Here is a 14,648-nt window from a genome sequence, read left to right as displayed (position 1 = left end):
ATATTTTCATTTGTTTCACACTTTAAGAATTTCATTCCGCATGTTTTAATTCATAGCTTTGTTGCCTTCTAAGTGAATCTACAATTTTTAGAGTCATGAAAATAAAGAAAACTCCTTGAATGAGGTGTGTCCAAACTTTTGGTCTGTACTATATTTTATATATATATATATATATATATATATATATATATATATATATATATATATATATATATATATATATATATATATATATATATATATATATATATATATTATAACGATAGATATAGATATGTCATATGGTTTTGACAGTTTGCATATACCATGAAATTTCATAGTAGGTTTCAAACATTATTTAAAAAGTGTTCACCAACATTATAAATGTTAAGATCTTCAGAAAAAATGCTTGAGTTTCCCATGCTTGACTTCTATTATACTCAGTACACGAGTCGTGCCCGTGTGACTACACGTTACGAGTACGGAGCACTCGAGAGATCCCAAAGATCGCTGTAATGGATGCAGTCTGTCAGTCTTACAGACAATGAATGGAGAGTATGCATGATCATTGCTCCATTAAGACTGGGAACTCCAGAACCACTTACTATGGCTCAGTAGGGTTTAGACCCCCCAGCAATCGATCGCTAAACCTGCTTATACATGATAAAGTGTAATGTAATGTATTGGACATAAAAAAAGAAAAAACAGCAGCAGTGTAGAGTTTCTTAAGTCCAAAGATCCTGGCTACACGTCTTGCAATGGCAGAGTAGGCAACAATCAAGCTGGGACTGTCGGTGGGCGGGGTAAATAGTGAATATGTATGAGGGTAAAGAGCAGGTCTGGAAGTAGTGTTACCGCCACGTGGGAGACTCACAAGTATAATGCGCCTGCTTTATTTCATATTTTCTTTCTTTTTCCTCTATTTTTTAATTATCCAGATGGCCACATCCAGATAGTTACAGCAAGTTCCTTGAGAACTCATCATCCAGGGTCGGTGCATGGATACTAGGTATCTGGCAAGGATTCTAAATTTTCCCGTCGGTGTTCGCCCATCACTACTTCCGAGTTCAATGTCTCTCATCATATCCTGTATATGCTCGCACTTGCATACAGTCAGCAAATGCAAAACCGGGGACTTCATTAAAACGCAAACAGCCCCTGAATATATAGCCTACACTCTGGTGCTCCGCCACTCTTCCATTTTTTGAACTACCATGTTCTCTACCTGTCCCTCCCATTCAAATGATAACTTAGCTTAGCATAAATAGTGAAACTGCTCTAAGATCGAACCTTAATTGCATGATATTGGGGCAGGTTACCACCATCTTACTGAAATTATCATTTTGGTAACCCCAACAAACAGCTCTTCATTGTCGATGCCTTAGCAATTTCTTAGCTAAATAACACTGTTATATCTAAAGCACTGAATTTGGAAAACCCTTAATAAAGCTCTAATGGCTGCATGAAATTAACTGCAAACACTGAATGGAGGAAATGCTGGCTCAGAGTTTAGGACTACCTAATGAAATGTAAAAGAACGCAAAGGTTACTGACATGCAATGCCCAGAAGATGGCAGCAAAGTCCCACTAACCAACATGTTTCCACACAGAGAATTCTAGACCACTAGAACCAATAGGTCTTCAGATTTCCCAATACTAAAGAAATTTGAAATAGATCTCACACCTGATGGGGCTAGTGTGTCAAATTTGGATATCCATGACAAAATAGATTTATATGGGAAAGATATATTAAAAAAAATGAGTATTTTATTAGATTTTTTTTAGTCTACCTCTAGATGGACTATAAATTGCAAAGGGGGAAAACTTTAAAAAGGGAGTCAACGGTCGATCTGATTTGAATTTTTATATTACACCTCATTTTAGGTCATATGGAATATCTGACCTATGGAATATTAGGGAACTGCACTAACACCAATATCCCTGATTAGAATCATTTTAGCGTGAAGTCCATATTAAGATTACCAATTTCTAGGGCAATGGCAGAAGTTATTTCCCTGCTGCTCTCTTGGGACAGAGATCATTTCCACAAAAGAGAATGTGAAGGGGGTATAAAGTCAATATCTGAACATACAAATGCAGGAGCAGTTTAATTAAATCTAGAAATTGAAGCCTTTTTTAGTGTATATCCAGAGAATTACCCATCAGATCTGATTAATTGCTTTGACGCTCAGTGTCCTATGATGACACCGAGCAGTTTAAAAGCACAAAAAGGAGGACAGGAGGACAAAAGATCCTCTGACTGTCACTTCATCCTCTGATGACGGATATGTGAATGTATTAAGAGCAATAAGGTAACTTTTAGCAGATCACACGATGACAAGTTTATGCATTTTTCAATTATGATCAGCCAAGTAACAAATAGCATCACTTCTGATTTGCACAATATACTACTTGTGACAACAAAAAAAATGTTTTCTTCTTATATAAATGAATACATTCAAGGGTAAAAAAAATATCAATGTCTGAAACTGAGTTTCATTAAAAATGTTGCCTTGTTTGCCTCCTATGGCCTGTACTGTCTATTCCTGCCTGCAGAATGGGTTATCGGGATGGCCAGTTTATCATTACTTTTACAGATGCGTTGGGGACATGATTTTGTGGCGCTTACTATTCTAGATGTATGACCGCTTCTGTTGCTGCTGCTCACTCACACTGCACAGCTCTCCATTCTGTAAAAGGCTGCTGATGGAGGAGCATGTGACCAGACTGTCCATCAGCCTCCTCCAATTGGAAAGCTCCCAAAAGAAAACTGCTGTTCTATTGGAGGAGACTGACTGACACGTCTGGTCACATGCTCCTCCACCAGGAGGAGGAGAACCTGTCATATCTATATGATGTAAGTGCCACAAAATCAGTCTCCAACAAATCTGCTGAAATAACCATGAAAGTGGACAACCGCGTTACAATTTGTTGCTGCCTGCAGAATACGTTAATACATTTTGATAAAAGCAAATTGCACAAATAATTTTTTACGACCAATTACATGCATTTTTTAAAAAAAAAAAAAAACCATAAGGTGGACAACCCCTTTAAATAACAGCTTCCTCTGCAGCATATGTGTGCAGGCTGTCCATCAATGTGCATGTTGGCGATTATAGTAGTAATTTTTCCTTGCACCGCCACAATGGCTGGAAGCGAGCAGCTGCAGGGGGATATAATTTAATTTTCTCCCTGTATTCACTTCTCTGTATCAAACATGTGTTAAACACTATTAACCTGTCAATCAGCGCTATATCAACAGGTAAATCGCATTCTTTAGATTTAATACAAGCTGCATTTTACCTCCATCAAGACTCCTGGACACACGTTTGCTGGATGTACGTTCAAAATAAGGGGCCGGTCTGTCTATCCTTGTGCTGGCTTCTCGTGTCTGTGCCTGTGTGCGACCACTGTACCGAAACTTAGATCCCAGAGTCAAGAACCTGGCTTTAGGAGGCTGCTCAGGAGAGGAGAGCCTGCGGAATGTGAAAATAAAACAATAAGAACACTATCAAAGGTCTGCACTCTGAAGCACAATACTTCAACTTCTCTAATTAGAAGAAACATCATTGTTTAGAGACAGAGCATAATGAAACTTTAGGGAAAAACAAGACTCCAGCAATCACAGCTAGGGTTCCAATGCACGTACAGCTAACCAGGGATGAGCTAACTGATCACAACGGTCATAAACAGCCATATAACAAGGGCAGAATTGCTCAGCTCACCAGTAGGACCCTTATTACTACCAATGTTTGCCTATGGGGATTGCTTAACTGTATGCTTGGTGTATTTTTATCTGCAATAGGTTTCCCTGAAACAGCTCAGCTCAATTAAAAGGTGTGAAACTTAAGGGGGGTTTCTAGTTTTAATTTGCTTAATCCATAGGGTTCCTATATGCAGAAATAACAGAATCATATGTAGTTATCCAAAAACATTCCAACACTGGCTCCCTGCAAGTGTACCGAGCAAGGCCGCACACCAATCTAGTCGGATTCTGGCATATGCATATTGCATACTTGTGGGCACATGACCACCGTTCCTGACTGACACAAGAGAATCCTCACAGCGCGTGTGATGTGAGGATTTAAAAGTCCGCAGACACAGAGTAACTACAGACTTGTAGTCTATGCATTGCTCTATGTAACTGCAGACTTGTGAAGCCTCACATTGTGCGTTGTGATGATTCACTGGTTATATTGCCAAGAGAGAACGCTCATGTGACCACATGTATGTTACTTGCATACTTCCAGCCATATTCCGACTAGACTGTATCCGACATTGCTCAAAGCACTTGGACTGAGAGATGCTGCACCCATGTGGTAAACACGTGACTGCATGTACCGAAATCACATAGTAGTGCACACATTGAGAGGACTCAAATCTGCAGTCACACAGAGTGACTGCAGACTTGTAACCCAGGGCTGGACAACCCCTTTAACAAGATATATTCTGATATGGATTCTAACTACAAAACGTTTATTAAAGTGCTTTGCAGAACCATTTTTTTTTTTACCAAAATTGTAGCTGGAAATTCCTGCAACCATTCAGCGCCCCTGAATGAAGGTAACATGTTCTTCTTGACCATACCTGTAAAATGTATGATGCTCCACACAAACTTTCCACAATCTCTTGGCAGCACGATGGTTAGGCAACTTGAAACCAATGGTGCTCTCAAACTGTTCCAGCTGGAAAACAGACAATCATATAGACAAATTCAGTAGCACTTAACACGTACAAAATTAATAACAGTACCTGAAGAGCAGGCAGTGTCTCATAGTAGGCTACAAGCAAACGGCTGGATGCTAATCTGATCAGTCAGGCCGCAACGATCAGGAGACAATGACTAGCTTATCGCGATACATACCAGACACCACTCTTCATCATATGTGCACAATTAGTGAAATTAATTAAATGTATGGAAACTTTTGACTTTGCAGAAAGTAATAAAAATGCCTTAAAACATTCTCTCTCTCATTATTCTGGCATTTGGAAAATAGAAATAATTTTTGTTCCTAATTGTCCTAAAATGTCAAATGTTTATTCTGATTTCATGTCAGGTAGTGAGAAGAACATGCAGATGTGACTTTATAAATAATGTATGTAAACTTCTGGTTTTAACTGTATATGTGTTCTTCACACTGTGGCTGTTTTGACAAAAATATCAATGTAAATCTATTTATTTCTATAGAAACATAGCTATTTAACACCTTAAGGGCTAAGAAAATAAATCAGTAAAAGAAGAAATGCAGGTGTACAAAATAATTGCTTGTTGGTGGAAACTTCGGTTGGAGTAAATTGATTTTCCATCTGATGACCAATAAAATGAAGCGTCTCTGTTCTAGGGAGTGAGCAGGAATTCTACGTTATTGATGGTAACATTCCAAATGCTTGTTTTCTTCTAGTGCTGCTCACCATTATTGGCACCCCTTAATTTTTTTTCATAGATTATACAAACATCTTCAGAAATGAATGGAAATGTACCAAAGTTAGATACTCAGTATTTTTTAATTAATGCTCCAAAGTAAAACAACAACATTGTTTGACAACTTACATGTTGCAATTTCTAAGAAGAAACAGAATAAACAGCCTGTGCAGAAATAAACCCCTAATTAATACTTGATCGCACACCCTTTGGCATTGATGACAGCCTCCAAACGTTTCTTGGAGCCATCTAAAAGCTTCTTGCAATTCTCAGCTGGTATTTTCTCCGACTCTCCCTTTCCAGTTTGTTCAAGCTCTTGAATGTGTGCGGGGTTCTTTTTCCCAATGGAAGACTTCAGCTCACCCCAAAGATTTTCAATGGGATTGAGGTCAGGACTAATTGCCGGCCATTTTCAAACAGTTCTTTTAGATGTTTGCATTGGGTCATTGCCTTGCTGGAGGACCCATGATGAAACCAAGTTTTCTTACAGTGGGTAGGACATTTTGCTCTATAATCTCTTGACAACTCTCTAATTTTAGAGTTAGTTTTTTGTTGTTTTTTTTTTTTTTAACACACAGCATACAAATACGTTGCTTTTACCCCCAGTGGGAGCCAGACACTGCAAGAGGCTCTCACTGGGGTGCTGGCTCCCATCATTCACTGAAGGAAGCTAGCTCTTTCTGTAATATGTTTCACTCATTTGAGCACTCGCGACACTCAGCTGAGCATGAAGCGTACCCGAGCACTCCGATGCAAGTGACAAGCCCGCTGCTCACGTCATTAGTCATATTGTTCCAGATATTCAGATATAGCTCCTTTCTACTAACAATAAAAAGTAGCACTTCATTAAAAAAAAAAAGCTTATACTTTTGCAACTGTAATGCGGATTTTCGTTTGGAAAAAAAACAAAAAAAAACAAAAAAAAGACACGCAATCCAGAATACTTAGGGGAGCAGCAGGAATGAAATGAGGGCAAAAACTGCCTATTTTTTCTTGCTTACAGGACCTCTTTAAAAGGGAGGAAAGGTAAACGGAAAAAAATAGACATGATTAAGGACTTTTGTTTTTAATATGTAGGGTCCGAAACGTGTCAAGTTTACTCATGCTCTTTGTTTTGAGTTATGGATTTTCCTCAATTTTTTAAGAAAATGGTTCAATATAGATTTTTTTATGGTATCGAAATTGGTGCTGGGTCCAACTCTTCTTTTGTTGCATATCACACGGTGATCTTTTAGCCAGAACAATAGGTTGTAATCTTACATAGTGCTTCATTATTTTTACTGCAGAAAACCAGCAGGTCGTGTGAGGAGACCACCGGTATTGGATTACCAAGAAGCATAAGCCATAGAATAACTGCAGGACCTATAAAACTAAATGTTTTTGCCAAGATCCTGAAACTTTCATGTATATGTGACTACCGCGGGTCACGCTTTCTTAAGTGCCAACGTTGTAAAGCTTCATAGATTTGATGTCGAGGCCCACCAGCTTCAAAAGCAAAGTGATTGGTAGGATTGGTCGTCAACATACAAGTTCTGGACAAGCCCTTACATTTCTGCTGAGGTAGGACACCAATTACCGATTCACTGACAAATAATCTGTAATGCTAAGTGCACTGCACATTCTATATCGCAGTAATGGATATCCATGTTGGGAGAAAAGTAAATCCGAATTCTAAACCAAAGCCTGTAAAACATATTGCAGTAACACAGACATTCAAATTGAGGTCAGCTGAGCTCACCTATTTTCAGTGATCTATGAGGGCAGACCGGAAACTGGATTTCAGCATTCCTTTCACGAGAGAGAAGCAGATTCTTCTCTCATTTTCTACTGAAATAAACATTCCTGCTCCGCTCATCAGCTTGTTGTCTGTTCATAGAGTTCGCTCCAAAGAACAGGAAAACCCAACTTACCTCACCAGGTCTCACTTTAATGAAAAAATTGCTGCGCTTGTAGGAAATTTTCAGAATCTTGGGCCAGGCAAATCGATTAATTCGTAGTCTGTCTTTATAAATGAGTAAGCCATTTGCACAAACGCCAAGCATTATATCCACAGCTTCAGAGTCCTGTAGGGTAAAAGAAACCTTTAATAGTGTACACAACGTGCAAATGTGGAGTGCAAGTTATAGTTTAGATCACTGCTCACAAAATTAAAGGAACAGTTGGCACCAATACCAAATTTACACCTTAAACCTTTAAGAAAAAAAAAAAGTCTGGAGCTTTAAAGGCTTACTTTTTGAAGTAAGGGTTATCTACAATGAGTATATATGATTGACTAAACAGTTACACCTCCAAGAAATCAGATGTCCCTTGTGTGACAGCGCAGATGTGAAGCGGACCTCAGCGGGATTGTTTTCCTACTGTCTACACAAACACATACAGCCAAAACCTACAATACCTTGGCATGATGCAGATCCACACCATACATTGATAACTTCTTCGCATTTTCTAAGAAAGCAGCATCAGCTTGTGCTGGTGTAAGCCCTCTAAAAAGCGGAAAACGGGTTTTAATGTGCAGAAAATAGTATCGGGTAGAAACAACTTTTCATTGTTTATACATTAACATCAGATTGACAACTGCTGCAAAGCAAACCTGATCCCACACAATAAAAAAAACCCAACATACATAGTTTTGTGGGGGTTTTTTTTTTTTAAGTTTTTGAGTAAATGTTTTTTTGGCAGGTGTGGAAAAAAATTAGGAAAAGTACAAAGCTTTCAAAGATACAAGTTTTAATAGTTTATTTTTGTCTAATAAAATGCAGAGTGAATGAACTGAGAAATCTAAATCAAACTAAGATTTGATGTAACCACACCACTGGTCTTCAAAAAAGAAGCAATTCTTCTAGGAGTTCCAAACATCTTGGGAAAACCGACCACAGATCTTCTATGGATGTAGGTTACTGCCTTGCCATGTAATCCCAGACAGATTTGATGATGTCGATATCAGGGTTCTCTGGGGCCATCACTACCAGGACCCCACTCACACACTTCTTCCTCTCCTCCTGCCTCCTGAACTCATGCACTGTGAAAAAGCATATTAAGGCTATATGCGCACGCTGACGTTTTTTCTCCACGCAAACTGCAACCAAAACTGCACCTTGTCACAGAGACCCTGGAAATGTAAAAACAAAAACAAAAAAAAAGCTGCTTGTAATGAAGGTGCAACCCAACCCTCAGCTGTCTGTTGTACCTTGGCTGGTTACGAAATAATAGAGGGGATCCCACGCTTTTAAGTATTTGATTTATTTAAAAAAAAAAAAAATATATAAATAATCACGTGGGGGTGGGGGGTCCCCCCATTTTTCTAAAACCAGCCAAGGTACAGCAGACAGCTGATATTATATAGCAGCCCACAGCCACCCCAGAGGTGGCACACATACATAAGATGCACTAATTCCGGCGCTGGGCCCAGCTCTTCCCGATTGCCCTGGTGCAGTGGCAATTTAAGTAATGAGAAGTTAATAGTAGCCCACTCAGTCCTAGATTAGTGATGGCAGTCATCTATGAGACCCCGTCCCATCACTAATCTGTACGTGAAAGTAAACAACCACAAACAGCCAATAAAATATAAAAAGCCCCCTCTTTCACCACTTTATTAATCCCCAAACACCTCTGCAGGTCCGATGTAATCCACATTATGTCCCACGGCGATTCACCTCAGCTACATCCCTGTCCTGTCAGACCAAGTGGCCATAGAGCATGACTGCCAGCTTGGAGTGTAGACAGAGCGGCGCCATCAGAATGAACTGGGGTGAACCACTAACATCACAGCTGTGGGCCCCGCAGTATGGCGTGTGTTGCTGCAGTGACGTCACGGAAGTGAGCCGTGAGAACAGTGGTGACGTCACTCAGGTGAGTCCTCCACCTGCAGCTCACTTCAATCGCGGCCTAATTTCTGGTCACAGTCCCGGGACTCTCACATTCAATGGATGCGGAAATTCCAGGCGGCTGCTGGCTGATTCTTCGGCTGGGAGGGGGGGGGGCTCCCAATAACATGGGTCTCCCCAGCCTGAGAATACCAGCCCTCAGCTGTGAGGCTTTATCTTGGATGGGTATCAAACTTTTGACTGCAACCAATCACAGAGGGGGAAGCGGTGAATATGTATGAGTCTAAGGAGCGGGTGCAGTGAATATGTAATGAGGCTAATGTGCGGGTCGGGAAGAAGAATGAGAGGCCGCGGGAGCAGAGTGACAGCCGCGTCGTGTCGGTGATCGGAGACTATAAAGTGCTTAGAGAGACAGAGAGAGACAGACAGACAGACACAGAGAGAGAGAGAGAGAGAGAAAGAAAGAAAGAAAGAGAGAAACATTCCAAAATCATTCCAGCATTTGATTTTGTCATTCTGGATCTAAGTTCATGAGCTGTGTTTTTATTGACAAAACTGTGGGTAAAGCGTATGCAAAATGCAAACAATTTGTAACCATTGATTTCAATGGGTGACAAATTTTGACAAAAAACGCAAGAAGAATGAACATGCTGCTTCTTTTTTGTCACAAAATTTTGACAAATAAACTGCAACGTGCACACAGCAAATCTGTCTTCTCATAGACTTTGCTGGGAAGTCAAAGGTAAGAAAGTGCTGACAACAAAACTGCACCAAAAAAAAAAAAAAACGCGACAAAAATGCATTAAAAACGCAGCGTGAGCATATAGCCTAAGTCCATCTTGTTCAGAGGAGACAGAATGTGTCATGTAGTGATCTATGAATGGGATTGTCACAGTACTCTGTCTTTATGAATGGAGAGTTGAGAAGTGATATTGGGAAGGCAAAGCATGGAAGGGAGAGGGATATTGTGCAGAGAGCTATAACAAGTGTTTTACCTCACATCAAAACTTCACTCAGATCAAGACACCTCAGCTCTGCAGCTTGATTCTGAGAGCTGAAAGGTGAATAAACAGCACAAACTCCCTTTCTATGCTGTGCTGTCTATAGCACAAACCACTGCAGCTCAAATCCTTCCCCCCAGCTCCTAGTGGACTGCAAATTACAGATACACATACTTCAGCAGAGAAAACTGGAAATAATGCAGATTATAAGTCATATAATGGCCAGAAATGATGTTATTTTTCTAGTACACCCACCTGTTGCCATTTTACTTCATGTAGAAGGTATGGTATTCTGCTTCATTTTTTCATGAAGACCAGCTCTGGATGTAGCTGGTTCCCACTTATTGCTGCCGGTTCTGAGCAGATGACACTGCTGGAAATCTTCCAATTTTGAAGAGAAGGAAGTATGATGTCTTTCATCTGCTGTGCCAAGTTTCCTTGGTCTATGGTCCCCAACATTGCCAAATTTTTGGTGTCATCAATAATGAGAAATACAGACAGATACTTACCCATCATGCAGTACCATAAAAGAGTCATCAGGTTGGCTTTACATTTATTCTACAGGGAGACAATGAGTCTCAAACACATAGCCAATGTCCATATGAACTTTCTTCAGTGTAGTGAAGAACAAAGGCTTCTTGAAGTGATGATATGGCTCCAGAGCCCTCCTGAGCGTTATGAAGTTTGTTGGCATTACAAGAGACAGAAGAGCCTCCATCCATAGAAGATCTGTGGTTAGTTCTTCAAAATGTATGGAACAACCTTTCTACTAAGTTCCTTCAAAAAAGTGAGCAAGTATACCTAGAAGAATTGATGCGGTTTTGAAGACAAAGGGTGGACACACCAAATGTTGATTTGCTTTAGATTCCACTTTTGTTGTTCCTTCACTTTGCATTTTGTTGAAAGATAAAACTAGACTATTAACACGTCTATTTTTTAAATAATTCTTACTTCATGGCATTTTTTTCCCCACACTTGCGTAAAAATTTTGAATAGCACTGTAAATATAGTATTACTTGGCGGCCATTTAAATAAATGGTCACGCTTTGGGCCCATTATAACATGCATGTGCTCTACAGTTTTATTAAGGCCCGTTTCACACATCCAGCATTTCTCCGGATGCCGGATCCGGCACACAAGCAGTACATACAATCATTTCCAGTGGGAGCATGACACCGCATTTGTCTGCATGGTGTCGCGCTTCCACTGTAAATTAATGTACTGTACTGCATGTGTGCTGGATCCGGCGAAATACTGATTGTGTGAAACGGGCCTAACTGGGTTTGTATTCTGCGTTATTTTCATTTTTAAGTCTCATAGGTCTTCATAGTAAAAAGATTTAATCACTGGTAGAAAACTTTGGTATTTTCAGTACATTGTAGTATGATTGCCTGTCAGTAGTAAACTGGCAGGAAATTATTAGGTAGAGGGTCGGGAACCTATGGCTCGCGAGCCAGATGTGGCTCTTTTGATGGCTGCATCTGGCGCACAGACAACTCTTTAATAAAAAAAAATTCTGTATTTTCTGGTTTGTAAGATGCACTTCTTTTCACCCTAAACTGGGGGGGGGGGGGGGGAGTGATGGGGGTACATCTTAGAAACCGCATATAGCTTACAAGGGCGGCAGTAGTCGCGAAGGGTCGGCAATACTGCAGGCTCGTGGGGTGTCGCAGCAGCAAGCGCCATTGATATGCCAGCGGACTGCTTTGACTCTCCTGCTGTTGACTAGATCGACTTCAAGAGAATGGCCGCGAAGGCTGTGCGTGCAAAGATAGGACTCCACGGATATTTTGTTAACGTCCATCGCACTGATCTGCACCTGCGCTGCGGCCATTTTCTTATAGTAGATCTCATCAACTGCGGGAGATTCAAAGCAACCCACCAGCAGATCAATGGAGCCCGCAGCAGTGACACCCCACGAGCGCCGACCCTCTGCACACTGCCCCTCTTGAGCCGCGACACCCTCTCCTCCGTGCCCGCATAGCCTATCCTGCCTCCTAGGACCTTCTGAGCCGCTCCACCACTGCTGCTCCCCCCCTAGTGAGTAGGGTTCTCACGGAATTACATTTTAAGATATGTGGCGTTCATGGCTCTCTCAGCCAAAATGGTTTCCGACCCCTGTATTAGGTTGTGTCTGTGACAGATACACAGCCAGGCGGCAGGAGCACATCTGGGCTTTTAGGGTGATTGTGCAGACACAGCCCTGAGAATAAGAACAACATACAAGCCTGCAAGGATGACACAAATGTATCTCATTTTAGCTCAAGAAATTAAAAGGAAATTTGGCCGTTTTGTTTACTCATCAAAACTATTTTCTGTATGCCGTTAAGGGGGATTTACTTTATAGAAAACACACAAGGAAAGAAAAGTGGACTTTAAGGGTATGTGCACACTATCAGGACCCGCTGCGCCCTAGACGCGGCAGGTCCTGACCTGCATGGCCACGAATCTGCTCCACAGGAGACTGCAGCTGCCTCTGCTAATGATCAGGGGTGAGGCCGCTGTGGTCTTTCGCTCAACTCTACTGCAGCAAAGAATTGTCATGCTTATGGCTCGGACAGCCACACTGCAGGTCAGTTTGCGCTGTGATGTACTGTACACGCACAGTGTTCATTGAGGTCCCCTGAGAACAGGTTACCTGTGGTCACAGGTGAAGGACCGTGGGAACGTCCAGCTGTGACTGCAGCTAACCTGAGTGAGGTCACCACTCATCACTGCTTAGTCTGTGCCTGAATTTACAGCGTGTGGTCATGAACCATGATCGCATGCTGTGATTCAGATGAAGCAGAGTTGGAATCGTCGTTGGACCTAGTGTGGATTACGTCAGACCTGCAGGCGAGTTTTGGGGGTTAATAAAGTAGTGAAAGAGGGTGTATTTTTTATTTTATTTCAAATAAAGGATTTTTTTGGGTGTTTGCATTTATTTCTTTTCATTTATTTCATTTCATTTAGATTAGTGATGGGGGGAGGTCTCAGATGCCTCCCATTACTAATCTAGGGCTTAGTGGCAGCTGTGAACTGAAATTAACCCCCTATTACACTGATTTCCATCGCACCAGGGCAATAGGACTTTACCATGGCTGGGTATCAAAATTGGGGGGGGACTGCATGCAGGTTTTTTTTTCCAATTATTTATTTATATGAATGAATGAATGAATGAATGAATGAATGAATGAATGAATGAAACATTTATTTAAAAAAAAAAAAAAGCTGCATGCAGTTCCTCCTATTTTGATACAAAACCAAGAAAAAAAAAAAAACATAGCTGGGGGGTGCAGCCTTGTAGCCACATGCTTTATCTGTGCTGGGTATCATAATATGGGGTGACCATAAGTCAGTTTCTTTTTTTTTTAAATTTATTTTACTGTACGATATAGACCCGCCCACTGGCGACTGTGATTGGAAGCGTTAGACATACAGTCACTCAACGTGAGGGCGCAACTGACTGCAACCAATCACAGACGCCAGTGGGAAGGGGAAGCAATGAATAAACATGATACCAAATGAGTGGCCCCGAAAGAAGAATGAGAGGCCACGGGAGAGTACAGCTGCGCCGGTGACTCGGTAAGTATGAGGCGCTTGCGCCGCCCCTCTGCGCCCAGCCAGATACCAGAGATCAATCCCTCGCCTACCACGAGTGGACGGGGGATTGAGTTGTGAGTCCTCCCATCACTAGTGAAAAATGCAGGGATAAAACTCAAAAAGAATAAACATGCTGCAGTTTGTCAGAAGTTTGTGTCAAACAAACTGCAGACAAAAGAAACTGCAATGTGCGCATAGCAAATCTGAATTCTCATACACTTTGCTTGGAAGTCAAAAGTAAGAACTTTGACAAGAAAACTGCACCAAAAATGTGGCATAAAATGAAGCGTGTGCATGTAGCCTTAGTCTGCTCTATCGGGAACACCACATTTAAGGCAAGAAATTGTGAGACTGACTAAACTTTTGTTTGATTTTAAGTAAATGATACAATAAAATCTTACAGACCTGTGTGTTTTGTGTAGATCCACAATTTTGTCTTCCAGTTCCTTGGTTTGGTTGGGCGCAAACTGAAAGTCATTGATATAGTCAGCAGTGTGTTCATCGGCATCATAATCTCCAACCTCAGCCTGCAATGTCAGGGAGCCCAGTAATGCATGTGTGACAAATGAACATGGCAGACGGCCAGAAGCAACATCCTGACGAAGCTGAAGGCACAGGTAGTATCTGTGGAGACAGTACTGACAATTACACAAGAAAATGCACTGGACCAACAAATGCAGCTGTAACACATCCTAGGAAAAGGCTTGATGGGATTTTATATTTAATTGAGCCAAATTCTTTCAAACAATGCTTCTTTTGAACCACTTGCCACCAATCACGTCTTACCCCTGGCACGGTATGAGCCTTTATGTTTTGGGTGCTCCCCCAGCAGCCCACGTA

The 14,648-nt window shown here is 41.2% G+C and overlaps 1 protein-coding gene across 16 annotated transcripts in view; it reads right to left on the bottom strand.

Annotated features, from left to right (window-relative positions):
* Positions 1–14,648, bottom strand: part of EPB41L2 (erythrocyte membrane protein band 4.1 like 2) — a 204,683-nt gene that overhangs the window by 55,441 nt on the left and 134,594 nt on the right. For all 16 annotated transcript variants that reach the window (XM_075339882.1, XM_075339886.1, XM_075339888.1 and 13 more), the window contains exons 7-11: positions 14,214–14,432; positions 7,797–7,884; positions 7,312–7,464; positions 4,567–4,664; positions 3,283–3,455 (exon numbers count right to left, since the gene is read on the bottom strand). In XM_075339882.1, the coding sequence (XP_075195997.1) occupies positions 3,283–3,455; positions 4,567–4,664; positions 7,312–7,464; positions 7,797–7,884; positions 14,214–14,432 (731 nt within the window). The remainder of the gene's footprint in view (positions 1–3,282; positions 3,456–4,566; positions 4,665–7,311; positions 7,465–7,796; positions 7,885–14,213; positions 14,433–14,648) is intronic.

Source organism: Anomaloglossus baeobatrachus, chromosome 3 (genome assembly GCF_048569485.1).
Source record: "Anomaloglossus baeobatrachus isolate aAnoBae1 chromosome 3, aAnoBae1.hap1, whole genome shotgun sequence".
Classification (NCBI taxonomy): domain Eukaryota; kingdom Metazoa; phylum Chordata; class Amphibia; order Anura; family Aromobatidae; genus Anomaloglossus; species Anomaloglossus baeobatrachus.
This window is presented reverse-complemented; position numbering and strand designations above follow the sequence as displayed.